Source organism: Spea bombifrons, chromosome 4 (genome assembly GCF_027358695.1).
Source record: "Spea bombifrons isolate aSpeBom1 chromosome 4, aSpeBom1.2.pri, whole genome shotgun sequence".
Taxonomy (NCBI): Eukaryota; Metazoa; Chordata; class Amphibia; order Anura; family Pelobatidae; genus Spea; species Spea bombifrons.
The window spans coordinates 110,077,902-110,092,657 of record NC_071090.1 but is presented as its reverse complement, the minus strand read 5'-3'; the positions used below and the strand labels follow the sequence as shown (position 1 = coordinate 110,092,657).

At 43.4% G+C, this 14,756-nt stretch overlaps 1 protein-coding gene across 1 annotated transcript; it reads left to right on the top strand.

Annotated features, from left to right (window-relative positions):
- The first annotated feature begins 572 nt into the window (after positions 1-572).
- Positions 573-6,647, top strand: LOC128491695 (olfactory receptor 10A7-like). Its single transcript, XM_053464007.1, has 2 exons — positions 573-740; positions 5,694-6,647. The coding sequence occupies exons 1-2, from the start codon at positions 573-575 to the stop codon at positions 6,645-6,647; spliced, it is 1,122 nt and encodes a 373-aa protein (XP_053319982.1).
- The last annotated feature ends 8,109 nt before the right edge of the window (positions 6,648-14,756 follow it).

Genomic DNA, 14,756 nt, shown 5'->3' with positions numbered 1-14,756 from the left:
CGTACCACTTTCTATACATTCAAAGTAGAAGGGAAAAGCCATTTCCTCCGCTCCTGCAAGCAGGTAGAGACAGAAGATCTACCGGTAGTTCCTTTACCGATAAGTTATGTTGCGTTGAGGTACAAAATAAGAAGTTACCAATATACGGTATATGTAAGGTTGGCATCTAGCGACCAACTGTCGGAATGCTTGCTGGATAGGTAGGGAGCGTAGAGCAGGATGGCACCACATGGAAGGAATAAGCCAAAGACAATGTCTGAGAGATAAATCCGGGTCAGGGCAGGCAGCGAAGGAGCAATAACGAGAAACAAGCCGAAGTCAAATACCGGGAGGTCACACACGAAAAAGGCAGGATAAATGGGGAATGGCACAGAGAAGAACAAGAGGCACTAGAAGCTCAATAACTAAGCTCAGACTGGAGGGTGAGCAGGGTTTTTATATCCTACAGGCCAGGTTCCTCCCACTGACTCACAGGTGTTACCATCTTCACCTGTGAGGATATGTAATCCCCACCATGGGGTTAAGTAAAAGTTAATTTTGTCTGCCCTGCACTACCGTGCGGCGCACAGCAGATGGCGCATGAGGCCGGGATTGTGTGTGCCCGCAACGGAGTGGGGGCGCACCTCGCGGCCGTGATGGCCAAACGATCTGCTGCGTGGTTGGCGGCACGGGAGGCACTGCAGGAGGACGGGGATGCAGTCCGCCCCACAATGGAGCACGGCGTCCAGCCGAAGACCCTGGTAAGGGGTATGATGAAGGGCTGGGGGCCTGACACCAACATTGGCATTACTGCGAAAACCCCAACATGTATTGGTCCAATCAAAATATTGTTAAGTTCCGACGCACCAAAAACCAGATGAGCTTCCTCTTTTTTGTCAGATGCAATTAGCCCGGAGAAACGACTTATTTTTGGATAATTTGGGAAGGAAAATGGCTTCCTTCGATATTTAGCCATCTGCCGCCCCCCATTGCATTTTACCTCGATTATGGATCTCAGGCTTCAACTCCAACTAGTTAGTTTTTGTTGGCTTTCAGCATTTTTTATAATGTTACCCATCATTTTCCCAATGTACAAGTTACAGTTTTGTGGTCCCCATATAATTGACCATTATTTCTGTGATCTTGCACCCATGCTGGAACTGTCATGTTCAGATGCTACCATTGTGAAACTTGTAGATTTTGCCTTAGGAGCACCTTTTCTTCTTTTACTTTTTTGTTTATTCTTTTCACATATGTCTATATCTTTATCGCCATCATTGGAATTTCCAGCACCATCGGGAGACAGAAAGCCTTCTCCACCTGCAGCTCACACTTGATCGTGGTGATCATGTACTATGGGACTCTGATAATGATTTACTTGGTTCCTTCTAAGGGTCAAGCATCTAATCATAATAATATAATATCTCTTCTATATACAATGGGAAGCTCATTTATTAATCCAGGTTATTAATATATTAATTATAAACAGTTTGAGAAATCAGGAGATTAAGGAAAATATGTTGAAATGTATTACAAATAATTTTAAGAAGAATTAAACACAAAGTTAGCTAATTTCCTGGGGAAAGACTAAACGTTACAGAAAAAAACCTTGAATTTACAAATTATCATTTGTGCCAAATTCCCTAATTCATAGTATTTAGATCTGGGTGAAAACATCTAAAAAAAATGGATGAAAAATATCACTTGTTCCCACGTTGTCAGGATTCCACCCTGCTAGCCCGGACCCTGCATGATTATTTTTGCCGTTCTGTCCGGCTGCTACCACTAGTGGCCACCCTCCCCCTCCCTCTGGAGTGTTTAGGATCAGATTACGAGGTCAGCTGAGTCGGATCACCTGAGTGGAACCTGCCTTTATTAACCTGCCCTTTAGTCAGGGCCTTTGCATTGAAGAGCATGGACCGCTCTGCTTTGGCCTTGTACCTGAACCCGTGTCTTGTACCTGAGCTACCTGCCTGTACCTGAGCTACCTGCCTGTACCTGCCCTGCCAGTGGGCATCCTAGCCGCCTGCCCTGCCAGTGGGCATCCTAGCCACCTGCCCTGCCAGTGGGCATCCTAGCCGTCTGCCCTGCCAGTGGGCATCCTAGCCGTCTGCCCTGCCAGTGGGCATCTTAGCCGCCTGCCCTGCCAGTGGGCATCCTAGCCGCCTGCCCTGGCAGTGGGCTACCTGCCGCCTGCCCTGCCAGTGGGCATCCTGCCGCCTGCCCTGCCAGTGGGCTACCTGCCCTGCCAGTGGGCTTCCTGCCGTCCGCCCATCCAGCGGGCCTCCGTACCCGTCAGCCCTGCCAGTGGGCTTCCTGCCGTCAGCCCTGCCAGTGGGCCTCCGTACCCGTCAGCCCTGCCAGTGGGCCTCCGTACCCGTCAGCCCTGCCAGTGGGCTTTCTGCCGTCAGTCCTGCCAGTGGGCCTCCGTACCCGTCAGCCCGGCCAGTGGGCTTCCTGCCGTCAGCCTATCCAGTGGGCCTCTGTATCCGTCAGCCCTGCCAGTGGGCATCCTGCCTAGAGACTTACTGCCTTTACTTGCTGGTCATATCACCTATATCAATACAGTACCTTTCCACGTATTCTGTTTGTGCTGTGTTTTATTGTGCCTGTCCGTACCATCCCACTTACCGTCATGCCTCGTGGGGTACAAACGGAACCCCTTGTATCCCCTGCTACTGGGCTCCTACCCGACCTGCTTACCAGGGTCGTGACACACTTGGATTTCCACGAATAATTATGCCACAAGCATTGTCACGTTACCACTCATGATGTCACATGATGTCATGATGTCACACATCACATTTTGGGTTTTGCTTGCTATAGCGTTGTCAAGCTCCTTGTCTTAGGGCTGCTGCAGAAATACATGTCAGGTATCAGCAGGGAGCTCCTTGTTTTGTTAGCAGGGGTAAATACGGGTTTACACTGTAAGCAGCTTTGGCACTTCAAACAATCTGATCAAACAGAAAACTAATGAGGAAGAGTTATTTCTTAATTTTTGTTATTATTTTTTTTAAGCATTACAAAGCCCCATGAAGCATGAGAAACACACCCCAACAAGGATAGCACCAACAGCCAAAAGTCAGAACGGCAAGAACCAGTCTACTAGCTGTATTCCACAAGACGAAGATGAACATAGAAATGGAAACAAGTAGTTACCCAGAGCCTGGCTCAGCACACAATCAAATCCGCCAAACCCCATCTAGTAGCTTCAGCAGCAGCCCCAATAAGAAAGGAATGAGTGCCACATTCTGGTGCAGAGAGGCCGAGATGCGACAAGCACTTCCTGAAGATAGCAATAAACTGATAACAGGAAAGGGCAGAACCATCCAAATGGACCAATAGTGAGTGAACACCAGCAGGTCTCACGGATATGAATACTTTGAAGGCAGCCACCAGGCACACGGGCGAGCCCGGGAAGGACACCCTCAAACCTTTACGTTCTTGGTCCATTTTTGAGCATAATGATATCCACTGCATTATCTGAACAAAGCACATCCGACAGTGCAAACCCACCAAAACACATCCAGGTAGGGTTAACCAATTCGATGATGCAAAATGCGGCCCAAGTAAATGCCAATTAAAACAATGACACTTCAAAAGGAGATTTGCAAATAACCGGTAATATACCTATGACGCAAGATAACAATGCAAACAACACTGGGCAACGGTGGTCAACCAGACAGAAACCCTTCTGATAGCCCCGCAGGGCCTGTCTAACCAGACATCCCTTGATGAGAATGGGCTGACCTGAAAACTTAAAGAAAGAGGCCAAGGCCGCCATCCTCGTGTTCAATGCTGGGACTGAAACACCCTCTGGGAACATTTGCCCGATGAACTAAAACAGAACCAATCTCCTACCCTCATGGGACAAGGGGTTTCCTGTCCCCTACAGGAAGCCACTCCACTGTGTCCAGACCTTCTTATAAGCGGACTCATAAGGCGACTGCAGAAAATACAGCCCGTAGGGATAATCCGGCAAGCAAAATTAAGCATGCAGAGGAGGGACTGGAGCTGGCACATTTGAACCCTACAAAAGGCCCTCAAATTTGCATCTAAAACTTCAAAACCTCCAACTTATCCTGTGGCAAATGACACTCTATGGCATCCAAATCCAGCTCTATGCCCAAGAATTTAATGGTAGATGAAGGGCCCTGTGTCTTTTCTCAGGATAAAGTGACTCCAAAATGACCTTCTTTATTATCAGTAAAGCGAAATAAAAGTAGGGGAGGGATTGTAGTTGTGTATTAATTTAAAGCATATATTAACTTTTATCTTCTTATTTTGCTAGGCCTAATAAGTTAATTTGTTTTGTTGATTGGTTCATTCCATTATTATATTTGAAATAAATTGGTTAAATGTAATCAGAGAACACGAATATTTGTTTTGAAAAATAACTTATTACTGAAATTGGGCAATTTGTTCTCTGCCGTCATCCCTATACGCAATGGTCCTTCCCTTGTGTTTACTGTCCCTAGTGTCCTACAGACAGCATATCACAGTTTCCATGTGTGTCTAGAAAAGATATAAATGCATACCGATTGCCACAATTTTGTAATTTTGAAGGGAGACTCCATGAATTTTAATTATTTAATGGGACAACTCGGGTAAGTTGATCAATCTTCTGGTTTTATGGGTGATTATGAATATATTTACTCATACATACTGTGCTTAGACAATACCAGCATATCCCCCACATCGATGGTTAGAAAAATCTTCCAGTGATGTCTTGATTTTGATGCTTAACAAAATTGGATTGTATCATACTTCAAATATTTCATTACTTTAGGAAGTCTTGTAGCGGACTTTAAATCTAAGAGGCTCTTCCTTTAATCAGATTTTCAATATTTTTCAATATTTAACTTTTTCATATTAAATTTTTTTCAATGATACTTTTATTATCAAGCTTTCAGATAAGATAGCCTCCAATTAAGCAACAGACAACGCCACCAAAGAATGACAGTATCACAGATTTGAGGTACGTGGTCCATCGTTGTCCAGGTTATGGATAATGTATCAGGCATCCACTCCTAGATCAGGTAGACACTTGACATACAATAGTACTCATCTACTTGAATACTGGTACCACTTTTTAACAATTACTTGGACATCCTTCCTTTAAATCCTAAAGGGGGGGACCAACTTCATATTAATGTCTATGTATTTAGAATGTGATGTCATCAGAGTTCCTGTTGGTGTAATGGTCAGGTGTCCCAATACTTATGTCCTCTCCTTCAAATTGTATTTCGGTGATATATCTGTTTTTTTCTTTTTAAGTATGCTTTTTCATCTGCTGTTCTCCTCCCCACCCTCTGGTCTCGCTGAGATTACATAGGTCACAAAGGTCGGTGAAAAGATATTATGATATTATAAATATTACAGAAATCTATATATAATTATATCATACTTTAGTAAAGGGTAAAGATATGATTATATTGCATGCAAAATACCTAAATAAGGATACTATAGGAAACTATAAATATAGCCATAATCGTCCAATAGGAGATGGCATCCTTAATGGTAAATGCCGTTAATTTGAACAGCACAGAAAAGGTGTTAACTTAAGCTTTTGAGAACTCAAATGTATCTTCTTCTGATGGAATGCTGAAGAAGGGACCTTTGGCCACTGACCATCTTTGGGCAAAGAAAATGTATCACCTTCAACTTAATCTTCCAAAAACCCACAAATACTAACTATTTTTTCCTGCTCGTAGGATATGTTATCAGCCAACCAGACAAAGTGCATTACATTTCTGCTTTTGGGATTTCAGAACCCCCTGTTTGTTAATCGGATGCTCTTTGTTCTGTTCCTTGTGATCTACATCTTGACGTTAGTCGGAAACCTGCTGATTATTATATTGGTGGCAAAGTTTCCGAGTCTGAAATCCCCCATGTATTTCTTCCTCACGCAGTTATCATTGTGTGATATTCTGCTCACCACAAACATTGCCCCCAATATGCTCCATGTGATAATTGATAGAGGAAGTATCATTTCTTTTTCTGGATGCATCACGCAACTATACTTTCATGGAACTTCTACCGCTGCTGAATGTTATCTCCTAACAGTGATGTCCTACGACCGTTTTTTAGCCATCTGCCGGCCTCTCCATTACACCTCTATTATGAATCTCAGGCTTCAATTACATTTCATTATTTTGTGTTGGACTTCAGCATTTCTTGTATCGTTTCCTGTTATGTTACTAACAGCCAACTTGCAATTCTGCGGACCCTATGTTATAGACCATTATTTTTGTGATTTTGAACCACTGCTGGAGTTGTCTTGTTCAGATAATACTATTCTTGAACTTGTACAAAATGCTATAGGAATACCTTCTGGACTTTTCCCTTTTTTCTTTATCCTTTTCACATACATCTATATATTTATAACTATTTTTGGAATTTCCAGCACCACTGGGAGGCAGAAGGCCTTCCTCACCTGCAGCTCACATTTGACTGTGGTGAGCACGTTCTATGGGACTATAATAGCCATTTACCTGTTTCCCTCTAAAGGACAATCATCTACCGTTAATAAACTTATCTCGCTCCTACTTTCAATGGGAACGCCATTTCTCAACCCAATCATATACAGTCTTAGAAATCAGGAGATTAAGAAAACTCTGATTGAATGTATTTCAAAAAGCCTGGAGGCAAAAAAAACCATCATGTAAGCTAATGCTAAAGAGTGAGGTGATACCAAAAAATCATGTTGTCTTGTGTAAGTTCTTTAGTCTACCTGTACTAAATATACAATAAATAAGTCCAAAATTGAAATGTAAATTGTCTCTGCACAAGTGTCAGGGGCTCTGGTCAGGTTGAAGTACCTGTGAAGGGGCAGGATTGGGCTTTGAACTTGGCTGGAGGCAGTCAGGTGTTGCTGTGTTGAGCTGTTTGTTTTAGCCTTTGGCTTTCTCTTTGGTGCCATCTGTAGACACAACTGGAAAACACCAGGAATCTAAGAATAGGCTCACAATATCAGGTTCTGTAGAGAAGGCAGGTAGGGGCAGGTGGAAATGGGGTCTGTCGGACAAGCAGACATCAAGGCATTCTGCAAGACGAGCAAGTGGCCAGGGGGAATGTGGGACAAGAAGAAGGCAAGGTGTTCTCTAGAATGAGCAGGCTGCAAGGGGGTCTGTAAGATCTAACTCAATCACAGTGCAAAGGGGCAAACCAATGTCAAAGTCCATGTCAAGAGTCAAAATTCAGGTAAGCAAAACTATTGTACTTAATGAAATATAAACACGGCCAGAAACACAATGCTCTTGTGTTGAGCTATGAGCATGTCCAGGTATTTATAGGCACTTGACGGCCATAACAAGCAACAGGTGAGACAGGAGCAGTAGTTATCTATTGTCCATGGGGAGGTAGAAAGACCACAAAACTTCCATGGCTCCTGACAACAAGGAAACAGCCCCAGACCTACGTTTCAGCCTTCACGAGCCTCATAGTGGGGTCCGGTTGGTATTCTAACCTTAGAGCAGAAACATTAAAATCTGGACTCACCTTTCTGCCATTACAAAGGGAACATTTCCATCAACATATACAAATGTGAGGCAAAATTCCTTTGTGTAAGGGAACTAACAACTCCAGACCTACCTTTCAACCTTCATGAGCCTCATCAGTGGGGTCTGGTTGGTATCCCTCTAAACACAAGAGATGATGAGGCCCAGGAAAGCCGAAACATACCAGAGAGGTTGTTGGTTATGATGCTGCTGTCCATTCTTGGTAAGCATCTCAAACTTGCTTTGTATGGCATTTCATCATTGGAGATCTCTTGATGTACCTAATCAGATAGTGTTTGAATTTTGACTACTGCTTGGGTAAGGCCCTTTTCTATTCATGACCGTGTCCCAGTGCACAAAGCAAGGTCTATAAAAACATGGTTTGATGAGTTTGGTGTGGAAGAACTGGTCTGATCTGCAGAAAGCCCTGACCTCAACCCCATCAAACACCTTTGAAATGAACTGGAACGGAGATTGTGAGTCAGGACTTCTTGTCCAACATCAGTGCTTGAATTCACAAATGTATGGGCAAAACTTCCCATAAAAACACTCCACAATCTTGTGGAAAGCCTTCCCAGAAGAGTGGAAGCTGTTATAGCAGCAAAGGAAGGGACCAACTATATATATATATATATTTTATGTCTATATATTAAGAATGAATGTGCTGGCATCAAAGTCACTGTTGGTATGATGGTCAGGTGTCCCAATACTTTTGTCCACATAGTGTACAAATAATATATTCAAGCGTGGATAAAATATGTTGAAGCACACCACCAAGTTAATCCACAAAGTTCCCAATAGTTTGAAATTATCATCATCATATCCAGATATTATAAAGGTGCAGAAATTTGCCCTTTTAGTTGCATGATGCTCCAGGGCCTCATTAAGCCCCACACAGAGCCTCTCAAAATATGTGGGCTGTAGTCACAAGCCCACAAGCCCACAATCCACTGATGGTTTAGATAAAATGCCAACATGTGGCTGGAATTCCTATATCCTATTAAGGTAAAATAAAGTGCATCCAGAACGGAGTTATCCATCTCACAATTTGTTGGTAATTATAGCATCCAAAGTCCTCAGCAGATCAGCATCAGATCAACATACATTGGTGCCTCAGTGCTTAACCAGCTGCTCAAAAAATGGAATAACTATCAGCATAATATCAGGAACCCACACACACAACGAGACCAACAATTGTTTCACTACACAAGCTTCTTCCAGGTCTGAATGAACCAATAATCCAGATCCCCCGCAGCACTGCAGAGGAACCTGTTCCTCCTCTCCAGCAGCCAGAGGAGGTCTGTGCGATGCGTGCACACAACCTCCACTGCTGCCGGGGCTTCTATGACATCACATGACCTTCCGGTGCTCATTTCATAAGAGTGCCGGCAGCAGCAGCGGAGGTTGTCTGTGCACATCGTGCAGACCTCCACCAGCTGCCCTCATTACACACCAAGGAATCTGAAGCACGGAGGAGAAGTCTAGGGAAGCACTTGTAAGTTGGGGGAGGGTAAGCGTGGTATATAGGGGGCTATAAGGGCTTTCTAGAGACAAAGTGGCATTTAGGGGTTAAAAAAAAAGAATATCAGGGAGGCAGAGTGGCATATAGGGCTTAAAAAGAATATCAGGGAAGCAGAGTGGCAATTAGGGGGTTAAAAGAAATATCAGGGAGGCAGAGTGGCATATAAGGGTTAAAAGGCATATCTGGGAGGCAGAGTGGCATATAAGAGGTATAAGGCAAATCTGGGGGGCAGAGTGGCAAATAGGGGGTATAAGGCAAATCTAGGGGCAGATGTGCATAACTGGGGGCAGATTGTCAATCATAGTTTTTATTAAATATGAAAAAAATAGTTTACATGTGAATTAATATTTACTAGTAAAACTTTTTTCCTATAGGGTAGTCTTATATTAAGGCTTTTTCTTTTTTTTCCTAAATTAATATTCACATTTTCGGGGGTCGTCTTATAATCAGGGTCGTCTTATAATCGAGTATGTGTGGTAATTACCACCCCCACACTGGCACTCGCCGCGGAAGTTTTTCCACCCAAAGTACTACTGCTGAAGGAGAAGCCCTCGGCAGCAGCGCCCCAGGATTTAGATGATCCTAACAGCAAGGAGGCCAGGTAGACGTAGGTAATATAGGAACGGAGTTGGATCAACAAGGTACAGGACGAGCGTAGAAGGATCCAGTAAAGGATCTCCGCAGGGTAGGGGTAGATGCCAAAGAAATAGTCAGGATAGCCGGGTCAGTACATAAAATCGGGTAGTCATACAAGCCGGGGTCCAGATCCAGAGAGGTTAGTCAGACGAGCCAAATTGGTAGCCAAATCAGAATAGGTAGGCAAGAGAGACGTCAGGCAAGCAAAGGGTCAAAATTATCCAGGTAACTAAACAGCACAGTACATACAGCAAAGACCGCAACAGGGTAACTGGAGTGAGCATTTCCGGATTTTTAAATCCGGTGCCAGACCTAAGCCCCGCCCCCAGATCACGTCACCGCTGCAGCTCCAGCCGGCCGTCAAGACCGGGCCTCCAGCTTTGCGGCAATGTCATGCCCCCATCTTCTTCGTGAGACCATGGATGCGCCGGGATCGGATAAGTACTTGTCTCCGGGGTCACCACCTTGGCGAGCAGCCCGCTGCAGCGGGGTAGACTGACCTCCGGAGGAACCCTCGCGTCTCCAACCTTGGTGAACGGCCACCCCGATTGCCGACATCAGAGGCGCGAGTCACCGATCGTGATGCCCATCGCGCATGTGCATTAGCTTGCCCGTGCCTGCCGGGACCTGAGGAAGCAACACCAGTCCCCGATGCCTGTCGCGCACGGGCGTTGGCCTCCCCCTGCTTCCCGGGACCCGGGACTGTGACAATTACAATGAGATTTAATTGCAAAGCGAAATAGTATGAAAAGCGACACAAACTTTATTGGGAGTGGAGCCCAAAAAAAAAATGGAAAGAAAAAATATTTTCACACCAAAGAACAAGAAAAGGACAATACATTCTTAACAAATTTACCAAATTATATCCGAATCATGGGAATCAAAGGGAAATAGTACTGTTCCAGCTGTCTCCACGCCCTGATGGGAATAGGCCCCACTCTAAAACAGCCTAGAGACTACCTTGGACCTCTCTAACATTACGCCAGGGAACTGATGTAAGAGTGATAGAATATCCCTTACGAAAAATTACTGCAGTTTTTCTGAAGTAATACTGCTATTTTTTGGACATGAAAAAACTGCAATACTGCACTTTTACTGCAGTATTACTGCATTTGTACTTCACTGTACTGCAGTTTTACTGCACATTTACCGCACTTTTTTTTTTTATATTGCAAACCTACAGTTGTACTTCAATGTACTGCAGCTTTATTGCATTTGTACTTCCGTACAAAAATAACTGCAGTACAGTGAAGTACATGTAACGGGTTTTTGTGTAGACCCACCAATATCTCTGTGGTCATTTATCCCAGTTACCTCTTTGTGCTCTGCAGGCCAATCCTGAGCCTCCGCTACCTGGGAGTTGGGATACATAACTGTGGCAGTGCCTCCACCCAACGGAGCATCCAGGGTATGGATGTGAGCTCCCGCTGGGAACATAGCCGAGTGATTAATAAAACTGACACAGGGCTAACTTAAAATTAACTTTGTATTGCACAGCAAAACACTATGCATAAATGCAACAGAAAAACATGAAATATATTAGAATAAAATATACAGAAATGAAATATACAATACAAGGTTCATCCACCCACAACAATCACTGCGGCCCACCCTAATCTTCGCCCTAGTGGCCGCTGGGTACCTTTAGTTGGTGCACATAACACAGTTGGGGCCCATGAGTAACTTACTCCACAGTATGAGTTGAATTGTATTGGAAACTTCAGTATGTCAGTGGGACTGGAGATCAAACGCTTTTATTGGTGTGTGGCTAAATTCAGGGTGCCCTGTTGTGGAGACAGGGGGAGAGGTTTTAGGCTTACCACTCTACCACCTGCAATCAGGGCAGTTCAGCCTTTAACTTCTTCACTGCCAACTCTGCTGCAAACAGCTCTGTATCTCTGACTGTCTGCTGGAAGATTCTGCCAGGATGCTGCAACTCTCCTCTGAGCATGGATTTCAAGCAGGCCTCTGTTCCTAGGCCTCTCTCACTCTCCTTCTCTCTCAGCAAGGGTCCTTCACCTCTGGCATCCAACTCTCAACTCCTGTCTCCAAACTCCAATGGCCCCTTTTTTCACCTCAGCCATGTGCTTTGCAGTTCGCCATCTGCTGGTCACTCCATAAGAACTGCAGGTGAGTCAGTGACACAGCAGCAGTCACTAAAATCCCTTGAGGGGTTACATACAAATGCAGTAAAACTGCAGTAAATGTGCAGTAATACTGCAGTAAAAGTGCAGTATTGCAGTTTTTTCATGTCCAAAAAATAGCAGTATTACTTCAGAAAAACTGCAGTAATTTTTTTGTAAGGGATAGGCCTTTACAATGTGGATTCCTGAGTGAACAGAGCATAGATAGTTACACCCAAGATGCAGGATTAAGACATGGGGGTGCACAGAGACTACGGCATGGGAGACCTGGTCCGACAACCGTGACCATCTCAATCCCCAGAAACCCATTATTATTATTATTATTTTGTTTTTTAAGCATTACAATGTTCCATGGAGCATGACAATCATCACAACAAGAACAGCACCAACAGCGACATGTTGTCAGATGTCAAAAAGGCAATGACCAGTCTATCAGCCGTATTTCACAAGGTGAGGACGAACGTAGGAACAGAAGCAAGCAGGTTCCTACTGCCCAATGTGGCACATCTAGCTGCCATATAAGGAGTGCCACATTCTTATGTTAGGAGGTCAAGATGCGGCAAGCACTTCCTGGGGACAGGGAAAAACAGATAAAGGAAAAAGAGAGAGCCATCCAAATGGACCAATAGCGAGTAATAACCAGCAGGTCCCACAGATATGAATACCTTGAAGGCAGCCACCAGGCACACCCGGCAGCAAGGACACCCTCAATCCTTTACCTTTTTGGGTCCGTTTTTGAGGAAAATGATATGCAGAGTCAGGATAACTTGTAGCCTTCCCTTCTGTCTCAGGGGCCGACAAATGGAAATGCTGCCTTTGCTGCCAAGACAAGGAATTGGCAACCCACAAATTCAGTTCAAGACAGTGGAGGGCTAATTGCCTAAGCTAAGAAATGACCAGAGAAAATGACGCAGAAATCTTTTTGATCGTCTGGACCACCCCAAGGTTATTGCACCAAAAAGTATTTTTTTTATTCTGAATAATTCCAAAAATGCTAGATAAGTGGATAAGACTGCACGCATTTGTTGGGCCAGGACCCAAACAACCAACGACCTTAAAAGAATGCCCCAAAACCCATAGCGCCTGAAGCATAGATCCAGAGGCTGAGGTCAGTGTTAGACAAACCGTTCTCCAGAAACAACGAGCGCCCATTATACTGATGAAAAAAGGAAACCCAAGTCAGCCATGTGCTTGGCTGCCAGGTTACATAGTTACATGGGCCGAAAAAAAGACATGCGTCCATCAAGTTCAGCCTTTAACATATCTGTTAATTGCTGTTGAATATAATAGTGTGGGGACCGCATGGCCGCCGTCGCTTGGGACAGGCGACGGCAGAAAATACGGCCCGTAGGGATAATCCGGCAAGCAAAATTAAGCTTGCGGAGCGGGGACTGGAGCTGGCGCAATTGAAGGTCCTCAACTGTGCAACCTCAAACTTCAAAACCTCCAGCTTATCCTGTGGCAAACGGCACTCCATTACAACCGAATCCAGCTCTATGCCCAAGAATTCAATGGTAGCTGAAGGGCCCTCTGTCTTTTCTGGGTGTAACCGGACTCCAAAATGATCTTCTCTGTAAAGCAAAATAGAAGCGTTAGAAAGGGAGGGATTGGACATGTTTATTCATTTAAAACAAAAATTAACTTCTTTTTTTTCTTCTTCTTTTGCTAGGCCTGTAACAAAATTGCTATAAAGAGTTCACTTGTTTTGTTGATTGGTTTATTCCATTATTATATTTGAAATAATTTGGTTCAATGTATTCAGAGAACATCAATATTTGTTTTGAAAAATAACTTATTACTGAAATTGGGCAATTTGTTCTCTGCCGTCATCCCTATACGCAATGGTCCTTCCTTTGTGTTTACTGTCCCTAGTGTCCTACAGACAGCATATCACAGTTTCCATGCGTGTCTAGAAAAGATATAAATGCATACCGATTGCCACAATTTTGTAATTTTGAAGGGAGACTCCATGAATTTAATTATTTAATGGGACAACTCGGGTAAGTTGATCAATCTTCTGGTTTTATGGGTGATTATGAATATATTTACTCATACATACTGTGCTTAGACAATACCAGCATATCCCCCACATCGATGGTTACAAAAATCTTCCAGTGATGTCTTGATTTTGATGCTTAACAAAATTGGATTGTATCATACTTCAAATATTTCATTACTTTAGGAAGTCTTGTAGCGGACTTTAAATCTAAGAGGCTCTTCCTTTAATCAGATTTTCAATATTTTTCTATATTTAACTTTTTCATATTTAATTTTTTTCAATGATATTTTTATTATCAAGCTTCCAGATAAGATAGCCTCCAATTAAGCAACAGACAACGCCACCAAAGAATGACAGTATCACAGATTTGAGGTACGTGGTCCATCGTTGTCCAGGTTATGGATAATGTATCAGGCATCCACTCCTAGATCAGGTAGACACTTGACATACAATAGTACTCATCTACTTGAATACTGGTACCACTTTTTAACAATTACTTGGACATCCTTCCTTTAAATCCCAAAGGGGGGGACCGACTTCATATTAATGTCTATGTATTTAGAATGTGATGTCATCAGAGTTCCTGTTGGTATAATGGTCAGGTGTCCCAATACTTATGTCCTGTCCTTCAAATTGTATTTCGGTGATATATCCGTTTTTTTCTTATTAAGTATGCTTCTTCATCTGCTGTTCTCCTCCCCACCCTCTGGTCTCGCTGAGATTACATAGGTCACAAAGGTCGGTGACAAGATATTATAATATTATAAATATTACAGAAATCTATATATAATTATATCATATTTTAGTAAAGGGTAAAGATATGATTATATTGCATGCAAAATACCTAAATAAGGATACTATAGGAAACTATAAATATAGCCATAATTGTCCAATAGGAGATGGCATCCTTAATGGTAAATGCCGTTAATTTGAACAGTGCAGAAAAGGTGTTAACTTAAGCTTTTGAGAACTCAATG

What these genes read in the sequence shown, in the direction of transcription:
- LOC128491695 (XM_053464007.1), top strand. Translation starts at nt 573, where the DNA reads ATGGCGCATGAGGCCGGGATTGTGTGTGCCCGCAACGGAGTGGGGGCG. An exon ending in GCGTCCAGCCGAAGACCCTG is followed by an intron (nt 741 to 5,693) that starts GTAAGGGGTATG and finishes TCCTGCTCGTAG; the next exon opens with GATATGTTATCAGCCAACCA.